The sequence below is a fragment of the Silene latifolia genome, chromosome Y, assembly GCF_048544455.1.
Source record: "Silene latifolia isolate original U9 population chromosome Y, ASM4854445v1, whole genome shotgun sequence".
In the NCBI taxonomy this organism is placed as follows: domain Eukaryota; kingdom Viridiplantae; phylum Streptophyta; class Magnoliopsida; order Caryophyllales; family Caryophyllaceae; genus Silene; species Silene latifolia.
The window spans coordinates 203,798,450-203,823,405 of record NC_133538.1 but is presented as its reverse complement, the minus strand read 5'-3'; the positions used below and the strand labels follow the sequence as shown (position 1 = coordinate 203,823,405).

The following is a 24,956-nucleotide window of genomic DNA, read 5'->3' as shown; positions in this document are numbered from 1 at the left end:
GACACATTCATCTTGTTGATATTAAATATAACTGATTACATTTAATTACGAATTAACAGATTAATTCGTCCAAGCTAACATTACATATATTTAATTAAATATAACTTATTATATTCAATTTACAAATTGACAGTTAATTCGTCTCAACTAATATTATTTAATCTTCATTAAATAATTGTCTCATCAACACATTGACTAACTGTTTAGTCATATTAGGCATCAATGTGATTATATTTCTATAACCACATTTCCCAAACACATCCTATAGGTGTGACCTTTAGGGACCAGTTGATCACCGTCATCTGTATGATAATAACGTCAAACTTTCTAGCAAGCCAACCGTTATTAGGTAAACGTTAATCAACTGATTAAATATACGAAGTATACCCTTGTGAACCTGTAAGAGATTTACAAATGTTATCACACTAATTTGTGGAGAACACAAGCTCCAACACCCCAAAGGAGGGTATCTGGAATATCATTATGTGGCAGTGGAATGTTAGTAATCTGATTTACTATATCGTTATTAACTAAATTGGATAATTTACAAACATCTCATTGTTTATCAAATGTTATAAAATCTTTAACCAAAAGATTAAGATAACGGTTACTATCAACATCACCCATACTGCTAGTAAGTGGGTGTGAAAAACCCAATTATCAGACCAAAAGTTAATGTTGCAACCATTACCTACTTGCATCTCAGGCCTTTTCTAAAAAGAGTCTAAAGAGTCTGAAGAGTCATGAGTTTACGCCATTGCTAAGAAGAGACGGAATTAGGCTTATGGTCAAAGAGTGAACAATTTTTCAAGTACTTTTTAGTTATCACTTTGACCCATATACTTTCTTTATCCATAAGAATTTTCCATAAAAAGTTTTATTTGAAGAGTTTTATTAGCTGCTTGAGAAGGTTTTATTCCCAATCCACCAACCGATTTCTTTGTAACCTATGTTTTTCAAAGCTTTATGCACTAACACTGTAACACATTTTCCTATTTTTTTTGTTGCATTAAGTAAATCGCAACAATATTGTCTTTGTAAAGAAAGTTAATGATAAATACTTGCATCATTAAGTTGAACTCCAAAAAAGTTAGTATTAGTCATTTTGACAATTAAAAAAAGACAAGTGCTCCGTATTTCAAGAAAGGAGGCAGGATCGTAAGATAAGATGGTTTGTTCATTTGATTTACTAAGCAACTATTAAAAAAATTGTGGGTAGCATTGAAAAATATTTTTATACGAGTATATAATTTTTAAAAACTTGCTCGGTTATTTTTATAAGAAAAAATTAGTATCGTGTAATTCTAATTAAAGCGGTTTTGCCATTGGTCAAGGCTACAACAATAAACTACTTGGAGTTTACATATATACAACCATATAACTTCGCATGACAGGGATTTTCCAATCTCCATTGTAGGGCTCAAATTTCTTCATTTATGGCTCGATCTTCTTCTCCTTCTTCACCTAACTCCAATCGCAAACGTAGTAAGAGTCCAAAATCACCTAGTAATAATAACAGTTCTGTTTTAGAGAAGAGACAGGGGCCTGATGAGGATGATGTGTTACGTACGAAACCTATGCATGAAGTTAATACGATCCCTGGACTCTCATTTGAGGATGAAGAAAACCCTGCGGATAATGTCAATTGGATAACAAAGCGAAGCAAGAAATCTGCGGGTAAATCTAGTGATGGAATAACAGAGTCTGAGAAACAAGAGGACGTTGTGGAAAACTTAATTCAGTTCACCAAGGAGGATGTCATAGATGAAGTTAATTACTGGCAACAAGCAGTATATTGCTATGTTTTGGGTGCTAACCCTCCTTGGGAGGTCATGCAGGGCTATATTAATCGTATCTGGGGTAAACATGGCATTGATAAAATTTCTTTTTTGCCTAAAGGAATATGCCTGGTACGGTTTAAGGAAATGAAAGCGAGAGAGGCAGTCATTGAAGCAGGTTACCATATGTTTGATAACAAACCCCTGATTGTTAAACCTTGGCAGGAGGATATTGATTTTTTGAAGGAGGATGTCAAAGTGGTTCCTGCATGGATTCGGCTACAGGGGTTGCCTCTGAAGTTCTGGGGTAAATGTTTGCCTATTATAGCAGGCTTAGTTGGCCCTTACGTCAAGTCTGATGCTGCTACTGAAACAAAGACAAGACTAGGATTTGCCAGGACAATGGTAGAATTAAATATTGGTCAAAAATTTCCTACAGAAGTCAAATTTAAAGATGAAAATGGTAATATTGTTAATATTGCCATAGAATATGAATGGAAACCAGTTTTGTGTGAGAAGTGTAAAGGACTAGGGCATGAAGGGATAAACTGTAGGAAGAATAATCAATCTAAGCCTAGTATTATTGTTAGGAAAGTGTGGAGACCAGTTCCTAAAATTCCTGCTAATAACAGTCTTTCTGTTAAGGAGTTTCCTGCTTTGCCTACCAAATCTGTTGTTAAGAACCCTACTCGAGTGCAGACTACTATTACAACCCAGGTTGAGATGGTAGATCCTCCAGGGAACTCAAATGGTTCAGCAATACAAGTGGAAGATGTTTCAAATGAATTGAGTGGGCTTGATGCTCTAGTGTTAGGAATTGGTGACCAATCTATCCAACCTTCTCATGAATAGTATTGGTTTTTGGAATGTTAGAGGGTTGAATAGTGTACATAAGCAAAAGATAGTTAAAAGTTTTATTCAGAATAATGGGGTCTTTTGTTTTTGGCACATTAGAGACTAAAATAAATGGTAGTAATGTGGGTAATATTAGTCATAATATGTTAGATGGTTGGTGTGTTACTACTAATAGTAGTATGCATAAAGGAGGTAGGGTTTGGCTTCTCTGGCTCCCTCACATCTTTGATGTGTCTATTCTCCAATATGACAGTCAATTCATTCATGCTAGAGTTCAGATTAAAGCTACTCAGAATGTTTTTCTACTTACTATGGTATATGCTTTCAATGAGGGTGTTGATAGAGTTGAGTTGTGGCATAAGCTCTCACTTATTGCAGCTGGATGTGATGAACCTTGGGCAATTGCAGGGGACTTTAATACTGTTATTTCACCTGATGAGAGGCTAGGAGGCTATACAAAAAAGGAAGATATGGATGATTTTATTAACTGCTTGAATACTTGTGGTATGGTGGACATTCCTGCCTCAGGTGCATTCTACACTTGGACCAATAAACAGGATGCAGCTCATAGGAAGTTTAGTAGGCTTGATAGGTTCTTGATAAACACTGAATGGGTTAGTATGTTTCCTGAGATGCATGCTCACTTTCACCCAGAAGGGATTATGGATCACAATCCTTGTGTAGTCAGTAATATCAAACTTGAAGGGAAAAAATATGCTAGCTTTAAATACTTTAATATGTGGAGTGATGCTCCTGGTTTCCATGATAAGGTGCACGAGATATGGAATCAGCATGTGGAAGGTTCTGCCATGTTTAGAGTGTGCAAAAAACTGAGAGCTCTAAAACCAGTGTTAAAAAGTCTGAATAGAGAATGTTGCTCTGATGTTGAGATTAATGCTACTAAGGCTATTTTATTGCTTGAGGAATTGCAGATTCAATTGCAGGAGGATCCAACGAATCAGAACTTAATTGCTCAGGAGGTGGCTGCTAGTACGGATGTGCATTATTGGTCAAAAGCTAGAGATAGCTTCTTACAACAGAAAGCAAAGTCCAATTGGCTGGCAGATGGAGACAATAACACTGCTTTGTTCCACAATGCAATTAAAAAAAGATGTCTGAGGAACAAAGTGATTCAAGTTGAGAATTTGAGTGGAAAGTTATGTACTGACACAGAAAGTATTCAAGCTGCATTTTTGGACTATTATCAGGGTCTCTGGGAGTAAAAAGGAGACAAGTCGTGAGGATTGAGGTGCTTAATCAGGGCAACTTCTGTACTGATGATCATATTGCCAGCCTGAACAGTCCTGTAACCAAGGAGGAAATTAGGGGAGTTGTTTTCTCTATTCCCATTGATAAGGCCCCGGGGCCTGATGGCTATACAAGTGGCTTTTTTAAGGACTCCTGGGATATTGTAGGGGATGAGGTGAGTCTTGCATCTTGTTATGGACTTTTTAATAGTGGCCTCGATCTTGAGACAAATCAATGCTACTAATGTCACTTTAATACCTAAATGTGATAGACCTGCCTCTGTTACACATTTTAGGCCCATTGCTTCTTTGTAATTTGATTTATAAGGTCATTTCAAAGCTGTTGTGTAATAGATTGGCCATTGTTCTTCCTGACCTTATTCATGAGAATCAAGGAGCTTTTGTGAAGGGAAGATCCATAATAGAGAATGTCCTTATTTGTCGGGACTGGTTCACTTGTACAATAGGAGAACAATCACTCCTAGATGCTTATTTAAACTTGATTTACTGAAAGCATATGATCTTTCGTGGGATTTCTTGCAACAAATGCTCTATGGTTTGAAATTTCCTGCCCATTTTGTTCAGTTGGTGATGCAATGTGTGTGTACTACCTCTTATTCCCTCTCTTTGAATGGGACAAACTTTGGGTATTTCCAAGGGAAAAGAGGGCTCAGGCAAGGGGATCCTATCTCTCCCTTATTATTCACCATTTGCATGGAATATCTGACAAGGTTAATAAAGTTTGCAACTTACAGATGGCCATTTCAATACCACCCCCTTTGCAAAAATCTGAAGCTTACTCATCTAGTTTTTGCTGATGATTTATTGCTTTTCTGTAAGGGGAAACCTGAGTCTATTTGGCTCTGTGAGATCGCCTCCTCATTCTCCAAGTGCTTCGGTCTCGGATCGAATCATACCAAGTCCGAGATCTTCTTTAATGGAGTTTCGATGAGATCAAGGAAGGGATCGAATGGTAATCGCTTTAATGAAGGAAGTATGCCATTTAGATATTTAGGAGTGCCAATTAAAGGCGGTAAGTTTAACAAGCGAATGCTCTCTCGATTGACAAAATGGTAACTAGAATTAGAGGAATGGGTGCGAAGAAACTTTCTTATGCGGTAGACCGATTCTCATCAATTCGAGTGCTTAATACCTTACACACCACTCGGGCTCGATGTTCCTCATCCCCAAGAGTGTGATAAAGAGAATCGAAGCTATTTGCGGGAACTACTTGTGGGATGGTTCAACCGAATTTCATCGAGTACCCTTGGTTGCCAGGGATAGGGTTCTTGTCCCTAAAGTCTGCAGGAGGTCTAGGCATCAAAAAGGCTGAGATTTGGAATATTGCAACAGTAGGAAAACTGGTTAACTGGATCTACTGTAAGGCAGATCGTCTATGGATAAAATGGGTGAATGATGTATACATTAAAAATCAGGACTGGCACCAATATACTCCCCCTGCTGATGCTCCATGGGTTTGGAAAAATGTATGCAAAGTTAAGGAGAAATTGAAGGATGGATTCAATGACAAAGATATGGACTTCATCCTAAAGGATATACTATTAAGAGTAGTTATGATCAAGGCTATGTAGTGATCAATCCAATGTGGATTGGACTGCATTGATCTGGAACAGTTGGAACATTCCTAAACACTCCCTTGTTACTTGGCTCAGAATGCAGGATGGTATGAATATGAAAGCTAAGTTGTATGCTTTGGGTTGTAGTCCTGATGACCTGTGTACCATCTGTCAGGCTCAGACTGAAACTATTGAGCATGTTTTTACCAACTGTGAGTATGTGAAAATGGTGAAGCAGGAGCTGCAGCACTGGTTTGGAGGAAGTGATATACAGACTCATTCCCTACTTGCAGCTGACAGAAAGAGCATCAAATGGAAGATCAGGGTTGCCATGTTTAATGCAATTACCTATCATATTTGGCTTCAAAGGAATAACGCTCGAATTCATTGTTGCATATTGAGACCTACTGTGTTGGTGAGCAATATAGTGAATGAAGTGAGGAGAAGGATTCAGGGGAAACTCAGAGGAGTTGATGAGGAGCCTGTCAGTACTTGGCTCCGTAATATTGGAGTCTACTAGACTGTGCCCGTTTTTTGATGTAAAGGGGTCTTGAACCCATGCCTCATTGTATTTATCTTTTGATATATGATATAATATACTCACCTTTTACCAAAAAAAAAAACTTCGCATGACAGTTGACAACCGACTTCGACCTAGCCCTACATACTTTTAATTCTTGGATCTGCCCCTGCTTTTGATTTTGACACAAATCCCAAGTATAGAGGCCGGACTGACAATTATTGGATGATAATTTAAGTGGACCTCAAAGTCATTCTTAAAATAGAAAGGTAAATAATTGACTAAGACATCAAAGATAAAATTGGTAAATAAATGACCGAGACGGAAGGAGTAATTGGAACAAAGGAAATAAAAGATTTACCTTATTATAGTGGGTGAATAAGATTTGACGGTTTCAAACAACAATGTTACCATTTAAAGTACTTGTAATTGTAGCTATCTTATTAGCTTTAGTTCGAAGCATCGCACAATAATTGAGCATATGATGACAATTATGATTTACGATAAGCTATGTTGAATTGTTGATACAGACGGATCGGATCGGAGTCTAAATCTCTATCATTATTAATTAATGCGGTCGTTAAGTAGGCTGTTCTACGTCGAAATATAATGATACATCAATTGTCAACACAGTAGTTTGGATTGGATATGTCGAGTTCCTTTAAAACACAAGCTACGATTAATCATCTTGAACCGCGGCTTACCAAATCTACGTACTTGATGATGAGTTTTGTTGCATGTAATTAGGTAGCACATGCATGTAAGTTAAACTAACGATTCAATCGATTGATTCATCCAAATACCAAACTACCATTTTGTCCATTTGTATACTTGATTTTCGTAGATGTGAGGAGCTATTTAAAGAGGAGTCTCTGACAGTGAAGTTGGAGCATACTTATAGAGAAGCGAATCAAGCTAGTGATTGGCTCGTGAACCGAGGAGTGCTATCGACTACTAATATCACCATTCTAGATTATTATCTGCCGGCTGATTTTCGCCCTAATCTTAGAGATGATATTTTTGGGTGACTTTTCCCTGTATTATAGCTGATTAATTTTTTGAGGTCCGTCCCTCATTTGTACAAAAAAAAGAATATATATATTTTTGTGGTCCGAGCTGAACGAGGTTATTACTTCAACTTTTGTAAGAATGTAAGATTGTATAATGAGTTACCTTTAACTAGTTTAGATCACACACAATAATGTGCGACATTTATAAACACCATGCAACTCTTGTACGTTATACTCCCTCCTATTCAATATAAATTTCCCTACTTTCTTTTCCGTCTATTCACAATAACTTCCTTATTTTCTTTTTTGGTAAGTGTTTGTGTGGTCCAAATTTAATTGTATGGTGGGTTAGTGTATTTGTGTAGTCCAAATTTATTTATATGGTGGGATAGTGTGTTTCCTTAATTTTTGTGTCAAAATAAAATGAGAAGTTTATTATGAATAGGAGGGAGTATATAAATATAAGGAACTAAGACTAAGCAAATAATAAAGAAAACGAATATAAACATGATGGAAAGTGCTAGGGCGACATGAGGTGCTAGTGAATTCAGTAACACCATAATTAATATAATAAATTAGAAATGAGTTTATCATTTTCATTTTTGCGCCAAAACAAAAAACATAGAAAATTAATTTTAATCAAAATTATAAACTAGGTCCCTAATTACTAATCTGTAGAGCTTCAAGCCACCAACACCTTGCAAATCTCAAACTTCGAACCATTTGGTATTTGAGACGATAATGGTTCATGACAACTTATCAATTGCGGATTTTTTTTTATGATGTCCTTAATTTGACAAGGAAATACTAACACAATCGGAAACGCTTTTATGTTACCCGACACCAGACTCTTAATTGTGTTTTAGGTAATATGAATATTGAAGACAAACTTTTAGAATAAACTAGGTAGTATCCCGCGCTTCGCGCGACCTGTTTTAAAATTTTGTTATTATAATTGAAAAAAAATAATATAATTCATATATGATATTTAATATCTTTACTTGTAGATAAAAATAAATTAACTTTCTCAACTCTTATTTTATTAGGGTTAACTTCAATGTTTTGAAATAAAATACATACAGTTTTAATTATAACTAATAAGTGATAGTTAGCTGTCCTTTTTTTTTTGGTTACCCAAGGGAACACCCGAATACCCTGCAAATCCGGGGACCAGGTAAGTCATCAAGGTTGCCTTTGATGGCAGGTGGATACCGCAACACTCCCGTGTAGGGAGTCGAACCCGGGACCTCTCAATTCGTTGCCATTTTGCAATGCTTTGAGGCACTCCCGCGCTTCACTACACTCAAGCCACTTTGGTATAGTTAGATATTCATGATAAATGTTATTATATAAATAATTTGTGACTTATCAAATGTCATATTAATTAAAATAAATGTATTCGAATAATGCAACATTCAACATTAAGTTCTTAAGTTAGATCATTTCACGATACGTTTTCCAAATCAATTAATATTTATTCAAAACGATGTGAATATAATTTGATGCATTTTTTCAAATTTTAATGTATAACGTGTGATGTTTATGTATCAAATATATAGGGTCAAAGCTCAACTTATTTGAATGTTTTGGTTTATATGTCTTACGTATGTTATGCGTCAAATAACATATTTATAAGAAATTTGCACCTTTTGTTTTTTTTAAACAACTATATATAAAATAGGGTTAATTGATAAACAATACCAATATAATGACCCTTTTTCATAATTAACATAGAAATAATCAATAATTAGAAATCAGTATCAAAATATTAACTTTTTCCTACAATAATCTCATCTTAACCTACTTGAAAAAGTCCAAAAATCCATCAGTAAAAATCTCCACTTGTTATCACATTATATAAAACCTCTTAAATCTTAAATGTATTTTCATTAAATTTTTCATAATTTCTCAAATATCTCACTCATTATCACATTATCAGTTATCCAATATAATTTTCTGATTATCACATCATAAAAACTTATCTCTTAGTAGTTATCTTTAAGTTTTGTTTTTAATAAATATAATTACTCTTCAAAATATATTTTTCTTGATGGATTTAATAGTCTAAGTATTATAACTTTCTCAAAATGTTTTTCTCTAAGTAAATGTAACCAATTGTGAGACATTCACTTTAATCATCTATACATATCGAAATATTTCAATAAATATAATGGAAAGTATACTCAATTTAAAATATTTTTCGCAATAAAGGTAATGATTTACATTTTAAAATTTTTATCAAAAAACTTTTATATATAAATTTAAAATAAATCACCGTAATTTTTATTTGTAATTTTATAATACATTTATTAAACTATAATTAATACTTTACTGAGATTTATGTAGCATTTATTATGTTTATATTTAATGTCCAGCTGTAATTAATACTTGTATTATATACTGTAATACCCCAATTATTATTTTTTTAAATTTAAAATTGGTTCTTGGAAAAGAAAATTTGATTCTTATATTTATTTAACCCATTAATTATCAAAAGCCCATTTTTCTATTCTCGGTTAACCCATGATCAGTATTATACCTAATCATCTATCTTTCCTATTCCAAATCCTATTACCTCAATCTCATATTAATTCTTGTACCATATTTATATGCCCCGATAAGTTGCTGCATGTTGCCTCGTTAGAGACCAAATTCATAGCACCCAACTTTATCAAACACCAAATCTCCTTATCTTGGTACTTTTAAACGCTATTAACATGCCTGATCAATTTATTTAAACAATCTTTTCAAGTCCTTTCCTGTTAGCCGCCTTCCAACGATTTTGAATTTCCAATAATTATTTTCGGGTTTCGAAATTGGTTGCGTTTCGGTTTCAAGAATAATACTTTCTAAGGCGTCTTTGCGAGATTTATTTTAAAGTAACACGATTCTACCGTTCCTATTATTCATGTTATTATTTGAGGTTGGTTGTTTATTTGTTAATTGTTTGATCATGTGATGTTTGCTATACTCCTGAATTATGTTGATAATTAAGTATAGTATAGTAGTAGTTATACATATATATATTTATTGTTATTTTTATCTTGTGAGATGGGTTCGATTCGAGGAAATGTAAGTGTTGAACTCGTATTGATTGAGCCGAGATAGGAATACGAGTCAAGTTACTCAGTGGTTTTACAAATTGGTCATATACTTGTAGATTGGCTTAATCTCATCATTCATTGTGAGGGAATACACGCACTAGGCTAGTTAACATTGGAAATTGGCTTTGTCTATGGATAACCATAAAGGTTATGGCAATGAGATCAGCTGCAGGTGTTTTTATTTGGGAATCATTATACGACTATATGGTGAAATTGGAATATATGATTGAGATAATGGATTGTTGGGTTAGTATTTTAATTTGTCGTTCCTTTTTTGAGACTCGTAGGTGAGTAGCTTATGTGGGATTTATCTGTATGCATCCCTTTAAATTAAAGGACTATAATGAATATATCATGATGAATGCTAGTCATAAAATTAAATTACATACACAAAAAGGTAAAGAGATGAAGAATCAACCTTCGGTCCTAGCAAATTCGGCCTAAGAACAATATCGCAATGATATTCGCCTATTAGTTGCACCCAAGACGATATGAGAAATGCCCTTAATCTGTTGCTAGAATCGATCCCCAAATTTCAGTAAATTAATTAGGGTTTTTGTTTTTTGTGTTTTCTTAGATGAGAGGCAAGAATGGGAAAAAGAATTAGGTTAAGAAAAAATCACCTTCTCCCCTTTATAAAACCGGGTATAAGGAGAGAATAGGGTAGATTTTTCTTTTCCTTTTTTCGGCCCATATTTCCGAAATTAAGAGAATAAATTTCTCTTTTTTCGGTTTTTGTACTTACCCAAAATAAGGAAATTAAATCTTCTTATTTTGGTAGTATGCAAAATGTATAAAATGTATTATTTATAAATTGTCATTTAGTGAGGATCTATCCCATAACCTCTTGGTTTGAGTACCCTTACTATTACCACTATGACACATTCATCTTGTTGATTAAATATAACCGATTATATTTAATTACGAATTAAAATATTAATTCGTCCAAGCTTAACATTATATACATTAATTAAATATAACATATTATATTTAATTTACGAATTGACAGTTAACTCGTCTCAGCCAATATTATTTAATCGGCATTAAATAATCTTCTCATCAACACATTGACTAACTGTTTAGTCATATAAGGCATCAATGTGATTACATTTCCATAACCACATCTCCCAAACACATCCTTTAGGTGTGACCTTTAGGGACCAGTTGATCACCGCCATCTGTATGATAATAACGTCAAACTTTCTAGAAAGCCAACTGTTATTAGGTCATCGTTAATCAACTGATTAAATACGAAATAACCCTTGTGAACCTTTAAGAGATTTACAAATGTTATCACACTAATTTGTGGAGGACACAAGCTCCAACAAACTCCCACTTGTCCTCACAAGTGTATGTGCGATAACCGATTCTCATATCCTAAAATTTCTCCCACTCAATGTAAAACAATTTGCAAATCCGTATTCACAAAGGTCGTATTTTACAAGCGATCTTTATCAAGAGTGGTTTCCCCGACTAGAGAGTAACTTAACTGATAAACGAATCATCATTGGAGCATGGCCATGCATTTCAGTTACAACTCTTCGAGTGGCCCTAAGATATAACTATACCTGATAAGGGTTGGATATTTTCCTCAACTCGAATCCTGCAGATGTAAGCACAGTATGAAATGACCCAGAAAAAATCTACTTAGCCTCCAGCTACGGCAGACCGTGAGAAAGAAACCAAAGTCACCCAAAAACTGACTTAATCTCAAGAGACAGTCGATAGTCAAAAGAATCGACTCTAGGAACACAATGGATGTCCTATCCACGACCTGACACCGAATGTTTTTAAACATTTAGGACTCCATTACGTTGTCACAAAAATTTGTGCTACGAGGTATCGTTATAATCTCACATCTGTGATCGATCAGTCAACCGTTTGACTTATGGCTCGTTGAACCCACCATCAATCGACTGCACAATATAATAGCCAGAGTTATCAGCTCATTAAGGCAATTACGGACCAAACAAATATAATGTAATTCAGTTCAATTTGTGGCGTTCAAAGTTGTCAGTACAATCCACATGAAAAACAAAATATTATATTAAAACAATGAAGTTATAAATAGTATATGAAAAAGATAATGTATCAAATTCATAATCAACTATTACAACTCAGGAACACGTTTAATTCCCATGGGGATAACGTGCCCTTCATGCTTATCATAATTCAGTAGTAGAATCTGCTACAACATCCTGTTTGGAATTCTTCCTGTGACCGCAAAGACCATTAAGAGTGAAGACGAACCCGGATTGAGATTTTGAATCATCTCGATCCGTTTGGAAGCTAGCATCTGCGTAACCGGTTGCGCATAGCTTAGTATCGCCTCCATAAGTCAATACCCTATCCTTAGTCCTCCGTAGGTACTTGAGGATGGTTTTAACAGCTATCCAGTGTGTTTCACCTGGATTCTTTTGGTACCGACTCGTCATACTCAATGCATATGTCACGTCTGGACGTGTGCATATCATGGCATACATGATTGATCCTATTGCAGATGCATAAGGAACACGACTCATGCGCTCAATCCCTTCAGCGTCGTGGGTGACGAGACTTGCTTAATCGCATCCCGTACGTCATTGGAAGGTTCCCCTTCTTGGAGTTGGTCATGCTGAACTTCTCAAGAATCTTATCCAAATACGACTCCTGACTAAGTGATAACGTCCGTCGTGATCTATCTCGGTAGATACGGATTCCCAAAATGCGTTGTGCCTCACCCAGATCTTTCATCTGGAAATGGTTCTTCAACCATTCTTTAACCGAAGATAGGAGAGGAATGTCATTCCCAATCAAGAGTATGTCATCGACATACAATATCAAGAATACAATCTTGCTCCCACTCGACTTGATATATAAGCATGGTTCCTTGACCGATCGAGTGAAACCATACTCTTTTATCACCTGGTCGAAACGATGATTCCAACTCCGAGAATCTTGTTTAAGTCCATAAATGGAACGCTTAAGCTTGCATACTTTCTTAGGATGTTCAGGATCTATGAAACCTTCGGGTTGCACCATGTACAACTCTTCCTCCAAATAACCGTTTAAGAAGGCGGTTTTCACATCCATTTGCCAAATTTCATAGTCATGAAATGCGGCAATCGCTAAGATTATCCGAATGGAACGTAGCATGAATACAGGTGCAAAAATTTCATCATAGTGCAATCCGTGCACTTGAGTGAAACCTTTTTCTTCTAGTCGTGCCTTATAGGTATCTGGTTGCGCGTCTACAGAACGCTTTATTTTGTAAAGCCATTTGCACTGTAGATGTTTTACCTTATTAGGTAAATCAACAAGATCTCATACGTTATTCTCATACATGGAGTCCATCTCGGATTGCATGGCTTCGAGCCATAGCTTTGAGTCGGAACAGGCCATAGCACCTTTATAGGTAGCGGGTTCATTACTCTCTAGGAGAAAAACGTCATTCTCCTCGACCATACCAATGTATCTGTTCGGAGGATTAGAGACTCTACCCGACCTCCTAGGTTCCTCAGGAATATTAACCGTGTCATCAGTTGGAGGAACAACTTCCTCCATTTGTTCCTTGGTTGTTGGTTCTGGAATCTCCGACAGCTCGAAGGTTCTATTACTCGTCTTGTTCTCGAGAAATTATTTCTCTAAGAACGTCGCACTAGCCGCAACAAAAACTCGATGTTCGGTATGCGAATAGAAGTAATGACCAAATGTTCCTTTTGGATAACCTATAAAGTATGTCTTGACCGATCGCGGGCAGAGCTTATCCTCGTGTCTCCACTTGACATAAGCCTCGCAGCCCCAAACCCGAATAAAGGACAAGTTAGGGACCGTTCCCTTCCACATTTTATATGGAGTCTTGTCGACAGCTTTAGTCGGACTTCGGTTAAGTACAAGAGCAGCTGACAAAAGAGCGAAACCTCATAATGAATCAGGCACTACCATGTGACTCATCATGGATCGAACCATATCAAATAAGGTTCGATTTCTCCGTTCGGACACGCCATTTAATTGAGGTGTTTTAGGTGGAGTTAACTGCAAAACGATTCCACAGTCTTTAAGGTGTTGATCAAACTCATTTGAAAGATATTCGCTACCCCGATCTGAACGGAGTGCTTTAACATTTCTACCCAGTTGGTTCTCAACCATGTTCTGGTATTTCTTGAATTTCTCAAAGGACTCACTTTTATGCTTCATCAAGCAGACATATCCGTATCTACTCAAATCGTCCGTGAAAGTGATAAAATATCTATAGCCATCTCTAGCGGTAATTGACATAGGTCCACAAACATCAGTATGTATGAGTCCTATTAGATCACTAGCGCGCATTCCAACACCTTTGAAGGAAATTCGAGTCATTTTGCCAATGAGACATGATTCACACGTGCCATATGTAGAAAATTCGAATGTGGAAATAGTCCCGTTATCGACGAGTTTCTTTACGCGTTTCTCATTTATGTGTCCCATTCGACAATGCCATAGATATGTTTGATCTTTGTCACCAACCTTTAATTTCTTATTATTCACGTGTAATACTGCCGTGGTTTGATCTAAGATGTAAATTCCATTCATGGAAACTGCTTTGCTATAAATCATTTCATTTAAAGAGAAAATACAGCTATTATCCTTTATTAAAATTGAAAATCCGTCTTTATCGAGTACGGAAACAGAAATGATGTTCTTAGATAAACTAGGTACATAGTAACAGTTATTTAAAAATAACTGAAACCCACTAGGGAGCTGGATTACTTATGTTCCTTTTGAGACTGTAGCAACTCGTGCTCCATTTCCAACTCGCAGGTCCACATCACCCTTTCTGAGAGGTGTGATGTTCTTTAGGCCCTGCATATGATTACACAGATGAGAACCACAACCAGTATCAAGTACCCAAGTTCCAAAACTTGCATGGTTAATCTCAATCATATGAATATAAGATGATATACCAACAGGAACGACGCGGCCTGCTTTAATGTCCTCAGGGTACACGGGACAGTTCCTCCTCCAATGTCCTGTCTTGTGACAATAGTGGCACTCAATGTCACCGCCCTTGCTCTTTGCCTTGCCCTGTGAGCCATTAGTCTCACCAGGCCCACTCTTACCATTTCCTGGCTTCTTGAATTTTGGCTTACCTACAGTTAGGTCGCCTGGAGCTTTGCCCTTACCTTTACCCTTGTTGGGAATCGTGAGAACATCCTGCTTCATGCTCCCACTCAATTTCATATCCTTCTCGGTCTGTACGAGAAGGGAGTGTAGCTCATGAGGACTCTTTTTCAAGTCATTCATGGGGCAAAACCATCGTGAAGAGAATGAAGCATACGGTCAATGACTATATTCTCACTGATTTTACAATCAAGTGCCTCCAATTTCTCGACATTCTCAATCATGTTAAGAATGTGTAGGCTAACCGGTTGGCCCTTTTGGAGTTTCGCATCAAAGAAGCGACATGTATGCTCATAAGTAACGATCCTCGGTGCTTTTGAGAACTCGTTAGTGAGCGTGGTGAAAATCTTGTTCGCATCTTGGGCAATGAAGCGTCTCTGCAAATTGGTTTCCATTGCAAAGATGAGTACGTTCTTTATCGCACCCGCTTCCATAACGAAATCACTATAAGCAAGTGACTTGTTAACTCCCACATTGGGGCCTGGGTTAACCGGTATTGACTCAGTTAAGTACTTGAGCTTACCGTCAGCAATGGCGGCGATTCGTAGTCTTTGCCTCCCATCCGCAAAGTTGGACCCATCATTCTTCAGTCGCGTGTACTGATTCATGTTGTCCATAAAAACTTTCAGCCAGGACTCGCGTCCAAGTGTGGCACTAGGCATTGGGATTTCGTTATTTCCAGCCATTAGTTGTAACAGTAATATAAACGTGTTCTACACTACGAAAAGAAGAATAAATAATAAGCATGTGCATCGATTTTAATTTAAGTCTAATGATCTAATGTCATAACGCGAAGATTCAAGCATTTATACAATTGACCTTCCTCAAGAATTATATAAATGATCCCAAGACTCAATTTTCTGTAAAAGCCAACCTTTTAGCTAATTCTACTGTTAGAATTCTTGGTCGATAAATTTCTGTAAATTCTATCTTTAGTCCATCATAATCACGAGAAACTCTTCGGACTATAATGTTGAGATAAACTAAGTCAACAAAAACTACTTACCCAACGTAGAAGGGGTCATATTATGCCTACCGACGAAGAAGGGATTCATAGTTGTTTGCACTTATAAAGACTAATCTCAATTTTCGTTTTAGAGGAAGATCCCATCAACTTTGTTTTAATTCATTTTAAGTGAACTAATATCTAGCATGCGTGAATGAATAAACTAAGATGATGGCTTAATAAACATGTGACATCTGTATGTCTATGAAAACTAACATACAACCTATATGTGTCAATTTTCATGCACTTTAGTAGGTGGTTTGGTTTTTGGCGGAATATGATGCATTAACTAGCATGTGAATGAAAAGCAATAAGAACGGTAAAACGTAAAACAAAATAAAGTCCTAGTGTGGCCTATCCTATCAAAATGAACATAAATACAACTTTGGAATCTATCCATGGACCCGAGAAGCTTGTCTTGATGTTCCATCTTGATCCATGTAGCAGGAGTGAGCTCCAATCTCTATCTTTAGTCTTCTCAAAAATTACAATTTAAAATTACATAATAAACCTATTTACATTCTAATTTCAAAACCGTAATAAATAAAGAAAACCAAAACGGAGATACGAGATCTCAAATTACATTAAAAATTATGTTCCCATCATTACGAAAACATAATTTGACTAAGGCCACACTGAGTGTTACAAGTTACAACCGATTGCAAAAATACGTAAATAAAACCATTCAACGATTCATTCAACTATAATAAAAAGCATCAACTAAAAAAAATTAAACATGCAAGACATAATTCTTTAATTATGTAGATTAATTTTATCCAAACCACCTATTTAAATGATCAAATTAAGTGACAATTCCTCAATTAATCACAATAATTTTAATCTTAATTCAAATTAAACTTGTAATATGAATTTAATCCATCAGTATTTTAAACTGCTTTAAAATAATTAGGTATCTAAGAATTATGAACCGCTTCACAATTATTTATCATATATTGCAAATTTAATGTATAATCATTCTAGGCCAAAACAAAACAAAAAAACGAAAACAACCTTTTTTTTATTTTTGGTCTCGGCATTCCAAAAAACAGAATTTTTTTTTTTATGAAAAACTCTCGGCATAATTAAAACAACCCGTTTTTTTTTCTTCACGGTTTTTCTGTAAAAACCGAAACAAAAAACAAATTTTTTTTTATTTTGTCCATACGTGAACAGTAACAGAAACAGAAAAAAAATTTCCACGGCTAAAAAAAATTAAAACAGCCGTCCCAAATTTTTAAAATCGGCATTATGCCCTAAATAATCAAAAACATGATTATTGATGAACACAATCGCTTATTGTTGCTATTAACAAGATTGGCATATTTATCTTATAATTTAAACATGTAAATTTATGAAACATGATTCTAAACAGCAATTTAAAACCATTTATGCCAAAAACAATATAGCAAAAAAACAATTTATCATCAATAAAACTAAGCAATTCCATTTACATATCAATTTAAATTTTATTAAATCAACACATCTACAAATTCATTATATTATCATTTTAACCTATTAAAACAATAATATTAATAAATCAAATGGAATCAAAACAACAAAAGAAGAACAAAAGCGGCTGCAAAAAAAAAACAATTCGGCATAAAAAAAAAATTTCAGCCGTGTGGCCCCCCCTTTTTATTTTTTTTTATTTTTTTCGAAACCCTAACATTGTTTACATACAATTTTATGAAAATCATCAAATAAATTCGTGGTCTTGGCTCTGATACCACTTGTGGGATTTATCTGTATGCATCCCTTTAAATTTAAGGACTATAACGAATATATCATGATGAATGCTAGTCATAAGATTAAATTACATAAACAAAAAGGTAAAGAGATGAAGAATCAACCTTCGGTCCTAGCAAATTCGGCCTAAGAATAATATCGCAATGATATTAGCCTATTAGTTGCACCCAAGACGATATGAGAAATGCCCTTAACTTGTTGCTAGAATCGATCTCCAAATTTCAGTAAATTAATTAGGGTTTTTGTTTTTTGTGTTTTTTTAGATGAGAGGCAAGAATAGGAAAAAGAATTAGGTTAAGAAAAAATCACCTTCTCCCCTTTATAAAACCGGGTATAAGGAGAGAATAGGGTAGATTTTTCTTTTCCTTTTTTCGGCCCATATTTCCGAAATTAAGAGAATAAATTTCTCTTTTTTGGGTTTTTGTACTTACCCAAAATAAGGAGATTAAATCTTCTTATTTTGGTAGTATGCAAAATGTATAAAATGTATTATTTATAAATTGTCATTTAGTGAGGATCGATCCCATAACCTCTTGGTTTGAGTACCCTTACTATTACCACTATGACACATTCATCTTGTTGATTAAATATAACCGATTACATTTAATTACGAATTAACATATTAATTCGTCCAAGCTTAACATTATATACATTAATTAAATATAACATATTATATTCAATTTACGAATTGACAGTTAATTCGTCTCAGCTAATATTATTTAATCGACATTAAATAATCGTCTCATCAACACATTGACTAACTGTTTAGTCATATAAGGCATCAATGTGATTACATTTCCATAACCACATCTCCCAAACACATCCTTTAGGTGTGACCTTTAGGGGCCAATTGATCACCGTCATCTGTATGATAATAACGTCAAACTTTCTAGCAAGCCAACTGTTTTTAGGTAATCGTTAATTAACTGATTAAATACGAAGTATACCCTTGTGAACCTTTAAGAGATTTATAAATGTTATCACACTAATTTGTGGAGGACACAAGCTCCAACGGCTTAGAGATTACTCTAAGTGTTGAGCAGTTCCTTTAATGGAATATTTGACGATATTGAAATTGAGATTGAGATTGGTTACTGGTATTGAGTTATGAGGCCGTTGTGCCATATTGTGTTTATGGTCCAGAGTGACCCTGGTTATTGAGTTATATTATGGGATTGGAATTGACATTGAGATGGAAATATTGTTTCGCGGTCCTATCTGCCAGTTCACTCACCCCTTGTCCTTGGTCTTAAGGTCGACGATGAGAATACGATATCCGGTTACTTTGGAGACGGAGTAATGAGTGAGACAGAGTAATGAGTTGAGACTTGGTTAATTATGGAGGAATGATATAAGAGTTGTATTAGAGATGTAGCTGAGTAAGTTTGAGGTTGTGATTAGTTAATGGGGAGTGCTTTTATTATTCTCTGTGTTTATTTTTATTTTTACGTGTGCCTGTTTCCACGCCATGACCAAAAACTATTCTGCTTATATTGAGGTATTATCTGTTACTCAGCTTTCCGGCTGACGTGTTTTCTCCCTTCTGGGCTACTCGTCATGGGGGTAGTCCTTTCTGTCTTCTGGTTTTATTTCAGGTTACTTCCGCTGCTGTTCAAAAGGATTTTTATTTCAAGGGAAGATTTCATTTCAAGCTTTCTAAAAGTTTGATTCCAATTTGTATTATTTAATTTTAAAAGAGATTTGTAATAAGAGACTTTGTATATTAATTATAATATCCTTGTATTTCGGCCATTTTTTTATGTAAATGTAGATGGGAGATATAATAAGAAGTGTGTAGAAGGCAGATTTATTAAGGGGTTATTTAGTTCGTTGCTTAGGAATGGAATGGATTGGAATGAGAAACCTTAGAAGTATGTGGTTCCAACTCCATACATTTGAAAACTTGTTTGGTTCATTGGAAAAATAAACATAAAGGTATGGAGTTTGAATCCATGGGGAGAAGATAGGTATGGGATTCCAAGGGGTTGGAATGGAATTAGAATCCATTGGGTATCTAACTCCATTCCAAAATGTTCCAACCAAACATTGGAATGTATCAAATCCATTCCAATCCATTCCAATAATGCCAACCAAACACCCCCTAATTTCTATCGTATTAACTCCCTAATCCTATCAACTATAAAACTCTATAACGATAAAATGAGAATTATGTATATATAGTTATATACCATGCAAAACCATATACTCCCTTTGATCCAGATCAATGGTAACATAAGAAAAAATGGGTTATTTAAGAAAATGTGGAAAAGTGAGGGGTAAAGTTGGAAGTTTTTAATGGGGCTGCAGGAATAATGTATTTTGTAATTAAACATTGAGTGAGTGAGTGAGTGTGCCATTTGATGACAAACATGTAAATAGATAGTGGGGTATAAGGGTAACTTAGTCAATTTTTAGGCCAAATAAGGTATGTTATCATTGGTGTGGATCGTCCATTTTAGGTAAGTGTTACCATTTATCTGGATGGAAGGAAGTATTATGTAAGTCATGTGTTACGTGTCTTTTACGAAGGTTGGAGTCTCTAAAGGGCTAAGGATCTCTAAAATTCAACATATAATAAGAGTTGTAGGAAGAATCCTACTGGTTCTAAAATTTGATCTTTTATCAGTTATTCGCTCCGTTTTAATCATTTCTTTTTATTTATATTATTATACAAAAATTTTGGAGAGACGATCTCTCACTAAGAGATTAAGAAATTAAAAGACCTCTTTTTTCGTACTCCTTTATGAATTTACATTCACCACAGTCATACATCTTCTTTTACGAAAGATAATCTCGCATTGTCACGTCCTACCATTCTCCATGTCGCGAATTAAAGTTGGTCAAAATAATGAATACAATATACATAAATACATAAATAAATAATAAAGAGGAGTGACCAATATTAAAAGGGATATAGAATTTGTGCGCGCGTGAAGAAGAAGAGTTGTGTTATATTCCATGCATAATGCTCGTATGAAACACCGTTAAAATTTTTAATACTTTTAACGTGCTGATATAGTTATAAAATAATACCTTTTAGAACTTATCGGTAATTGTATACCTACAATATATATTGTTATAAAATAATACTCCCTCCGTCTTAAAAGATTCTTTTCGTTTACTTCTTTACATTTACCGAGACACATTCACGACTATATTTTCTGTTATAGATTGTTGAGAATATTAAAAATTTTCTGGAGTTATGAATAATGTCCAAAAAAAAATGTAAAGAATCTATTGAGACGAAATGAGTACTTATAAAAGGTCTATTTCTTATATAGAACTTTGAAGATAGATTAAGGAATCACATATTAGGAAGTATTTGTGAAAAAGCACTCTCTCATCTAATCGTGTGCTAAAACCAGTGAATTAACAAAATTATAACGTGTATTCATATCCTCATACTTAGCCATATACATTTATATTTATCAATAAAACAATAAAACTTTGTGCTATCGAAATTTATATTATATGTACAAAAAAAAACAAGAAGTGGAAGTAAGAGTATCAATACTTGACTACTTGTATAAAAGTATTAATACTTATGCGTGCTTTATTCATCTTTGGGTGCAAATAAACGTATCAATTAAGCCTCCAACAAAAATGGACAAAACCAAAGCCACTAATTTAAACAAATTCACAAAGTTAGATCCTTATAACATCATCGGTAATTCTTGTAGTATACCGTCTACTACAAAAACGAAAAGTAAGCATTTTTCGACAATACCGTTGACGATCTTCATCCTATCAAACGAACAAAAGAAAACAATTAGTAAAAACACCATTCAACGTCTACTATATATCATAATGTGAAATTAAAAATTGACCAAAAAAAGACAATTAACAATAATAATTTGATATCGAGGGAAGGGAGTTGTCTAATCGTCTATTGTGGCTTAGAACGTAATAAGCGTTTATATATACAAATAGAATTTGTATCCTACTCAAATATATAGTGTTTAGTTGTGTATAATTCTCATATTAAAAATATATGTTATGTTGTTGATCAAACTCTATCTTTAATTTTAGTTTTTTTTTTCTTATAGATTTATTTAGCTTTATTTATGAAGCTAAGGTGTTTTAGCAATGTTGGAGACTCTATAAACACTCGGAAAAAGCTTCCTTTAATAATATAGATAGATAGATATATATATATAAGATAAGATGGCCACATAGATTTGCAAAAATTCATTGTGTAAACAATCATTGGCCATGACGAATTGATGACGATCTAGCTTTGCTTAATTGTCATTATTCGTCAATTTGCAGTTGATTATCAAGACCACCGTGTCCATAATAGTGTTCTTGTCTTCTGGAGTCCTATATTCTTAGGTTAGAAATTAGATTCATAAATTATTGATGTAATTAGTAAATAATTTAATAATTGCCATTAAAAAGAATATACAAATTGAAATTCAAATGTTTTGGAGGGGAACTAATTTGACTATCTATTTACCAAAATACCCTCGGTGTTACCGAATTTGGGTAACACCCGATGTCGCCATCTCATTTTCCAAACATTATTACTACCTTACGTCATTACGTGTACACTTTAAAGATAGCTTTGGATGATTGACCTATTCTGCTATTCATAAATAAAAGGTTACATTTGAAAATGCACAACATACATCGATCAAACTAAATACGTGCTAGGAATTGAACAATAATGGTGCTAGAGTGCTAGTTAGTGTTTGTAGTGAGGTCATAATCCAACGTAAGTGTTGAAAGAAATTGAACTTAGCTGATCCGAAACGACCCTTAATCGAGACGCTGTGTAAGACACTGCCCTAAATCAGTTAGACCCCCATACAGGTGCTCCTTGGGTTCCGTGGTCACCGATTCCAGGGTTAACGCCTCCTTCCGCACAATGTTGTACACCAAGGACGGAAGCGGGAACTGTTCTCAATATTGATAGCATAAAAGGGACGAGATAGAGAAGGAGATGATTTGTATTTTTCTGTGTATGTAAAACTGAGGAGGAAGAGGATTTATATAGTAGCCAAGAGGCTCCTCCAACAGTCGAAAAGTGAATGCCATTGATTCTGCAATTTAATTGTCATAAATCGTGTAATGAATTTTGTATTGATTGCGGAATAAAATCTCAACAGCTATAAAAAAGAATCCGAGGAGAAATTCGGACCAGTAGCAAAAAGGGCCCCCACCCCACCGCGCACGTGTCACGTGTCACGTGTCACGTGTCACGTGTCACGTGTCACGTGTCACGTGTCACGTGTCACGTGTCACGAGCCGAGCCGGACGGCGGCGGCGGCGCGCGCGTGGGGAGACTATAGTCTACCCACTATAGTCTAGTTAACTCTTGTTAACTCTCTTCCATATATAAATACAACACTCCCCCACTATTCTTCCAATGTGGGATAAGTGTTGTTTTACTTAAGCTTTGGGGCAACCAAAACTCCAACAATCCCCCACTTGGTCCAAACTTAAGAAAACAAAAGAAATATAAGAAAAGCTATAATCAGGTGAACATAGTCTTGAACCTGAAAAAGGATAGAGATGAGAACAGTTCCCTAGAGTAACTTATGGCCCCATGAAAAACCCTGTCTCATGATTGCATTAGAGAATAGCCCACATCTATTCTCATAGGAGGCGGCCAACACTCCACAATCACGTAGGTGAGTCCATCAAGTGTGTCTTTGCACACACCACTCAAACCGTGAGATATGGAACTCATTAAGGACTACCACCCGTCCAACCTAACCTGCAGTAAACAAACATGCTAAAAAGGGATAAACTGAATAACCTCCTTTATTCATCAAAATAAAAGAATACAAGCAATGCTCGACGATTTCGTTTGACCTCATTGAATCTGGTAATCCAGATTGGGTATCCATCGTAAAAGCACTACGTAGGTGGGCTCAATCCCATCTTTTTAGCAGTTTCTGAAACTAGTTTCCTATTTAAGGCCTTTGTCAATGGATCGGCAATATTACTTTCCGACCTCACATAATCTAAAGAAATAACACCAAACTTGATCAAGTTACAAACAATATTATGCCTTAGGCGTATATGCCTACTCTTGCCATTATAAGCCTTATTCTTGGCTACATGAATGGCGGTTACGAGTCACAATGTAGCGGCACGGATGGCACGGGCTTTGGCCAAAGAGGAATGTCCGCTACTAAACTTCTCAACCATTCTGCTTCTCGACCAGCCAATTCGAGAGCTATAAATTCCGATTCCATTGTAGATCTCGCAATACACGTTTGCTTGGATGACCTCCAAGATACAGCTGCTCCTGCTAAAGTAAAAACATAACCACTGGTAGAGTGTATATCCTTACTCTCCGAGATCCATTTAGCATCACAATATCCCTCCAAAACTGGAGGATAACCACAATAAGATAATCCAAAATCAGCTGTACCTTTAAGATATTTAAGCAAACGAACTAATGCACTCCAATGATCATGACCGGGATTATGAGTATATCTACTCAATCTCCCAACAGAATATGCAATGTCAGGACGAGATGAACACATAAGATACATGACACTACCAAGGATTTTAGCATAACCAAAGATCCACACTTTCGGATAAATTCTTTTTTAAGTGCACACTAGCATCAAAAGGTGTTCTAGCAGGCTCAACTTCAAAATAACCAAACTTCTTTAAATTTTTCTAAACATAGTGAGCTTGACTAAGACAATAACCTTTACTAGTCTTTAATACTCTTAAACCAAGAATGACATCAACCTCACCCATGTCTTTCATTTCAAAAGAAGTTTTAAGCATGCTTTTAGTAGAATCAATAACATCTAATGAAGTGCCAAAGATAAGTAAATCATCCACATAAAGTCTTATAATAACACTTCCGCTAGCATTGGATTTCACATAGATACATGTATCAGCATCACTAGCTCTAAAACCAAGAGAAACAATCACACTGTGAAACTTTTCATACCATTGTTTCGGTGCCTGCTTAAGTCCATACAAAGATTTAACAAGTTTACAAACTT

The 24,956-nt window shown here is 35.3% G+C and overlaps 2 protein-coding genes across 2 annotated transcripts; one reads left to right on the top strand and one right to left on the bottom strand.

Annotated features, from left to right (window-relative positions):
- Nucleotides 1-2,704: 2,704 nt before the first annotated feature.
- Nucleotides 2,705-5,977, top strand: LOC141629876 (uncharacterized). Its single transcript, XM_074442800.1, has 6 exons — nt 2,705-3,794; nt 3,842-4,056; nt 4,466-4,554; nt 4,636-4,913; nt 5,159-5,468; nt 5,554-5,977. Exons 1-6 carry the CDS (start codon nt 2,705-2,707, stop codon nt 5,975-5,977), a joined length of 2,406 nt encoding a protein of 801 aa, XP_074298901.1.
- Nucleotides 5,978-23,844: 17,867 nt separating this feature from the next.
- On the bottom strand, nt 23,845-24,488 carry LOC141629875 (secreted RxLR effector protein 161-like). The gene is made up of 2 exons (XM_074442799.1): nt 24,071-24,488; nt 23,845-23,951 (listed from the first exon to the last, which is right to left on the bottom strand). The coding sequence occupies exons 1-2, from the start codon at nt 24,486-24,488 to the stop codon at nt 23,845-23,847; spliced, it is 525 nt and encodes a 174-aa protein (XP_074298900.1).
- Nucleotides 24,489-24,956: the final 468 nt, after the last annotated feature.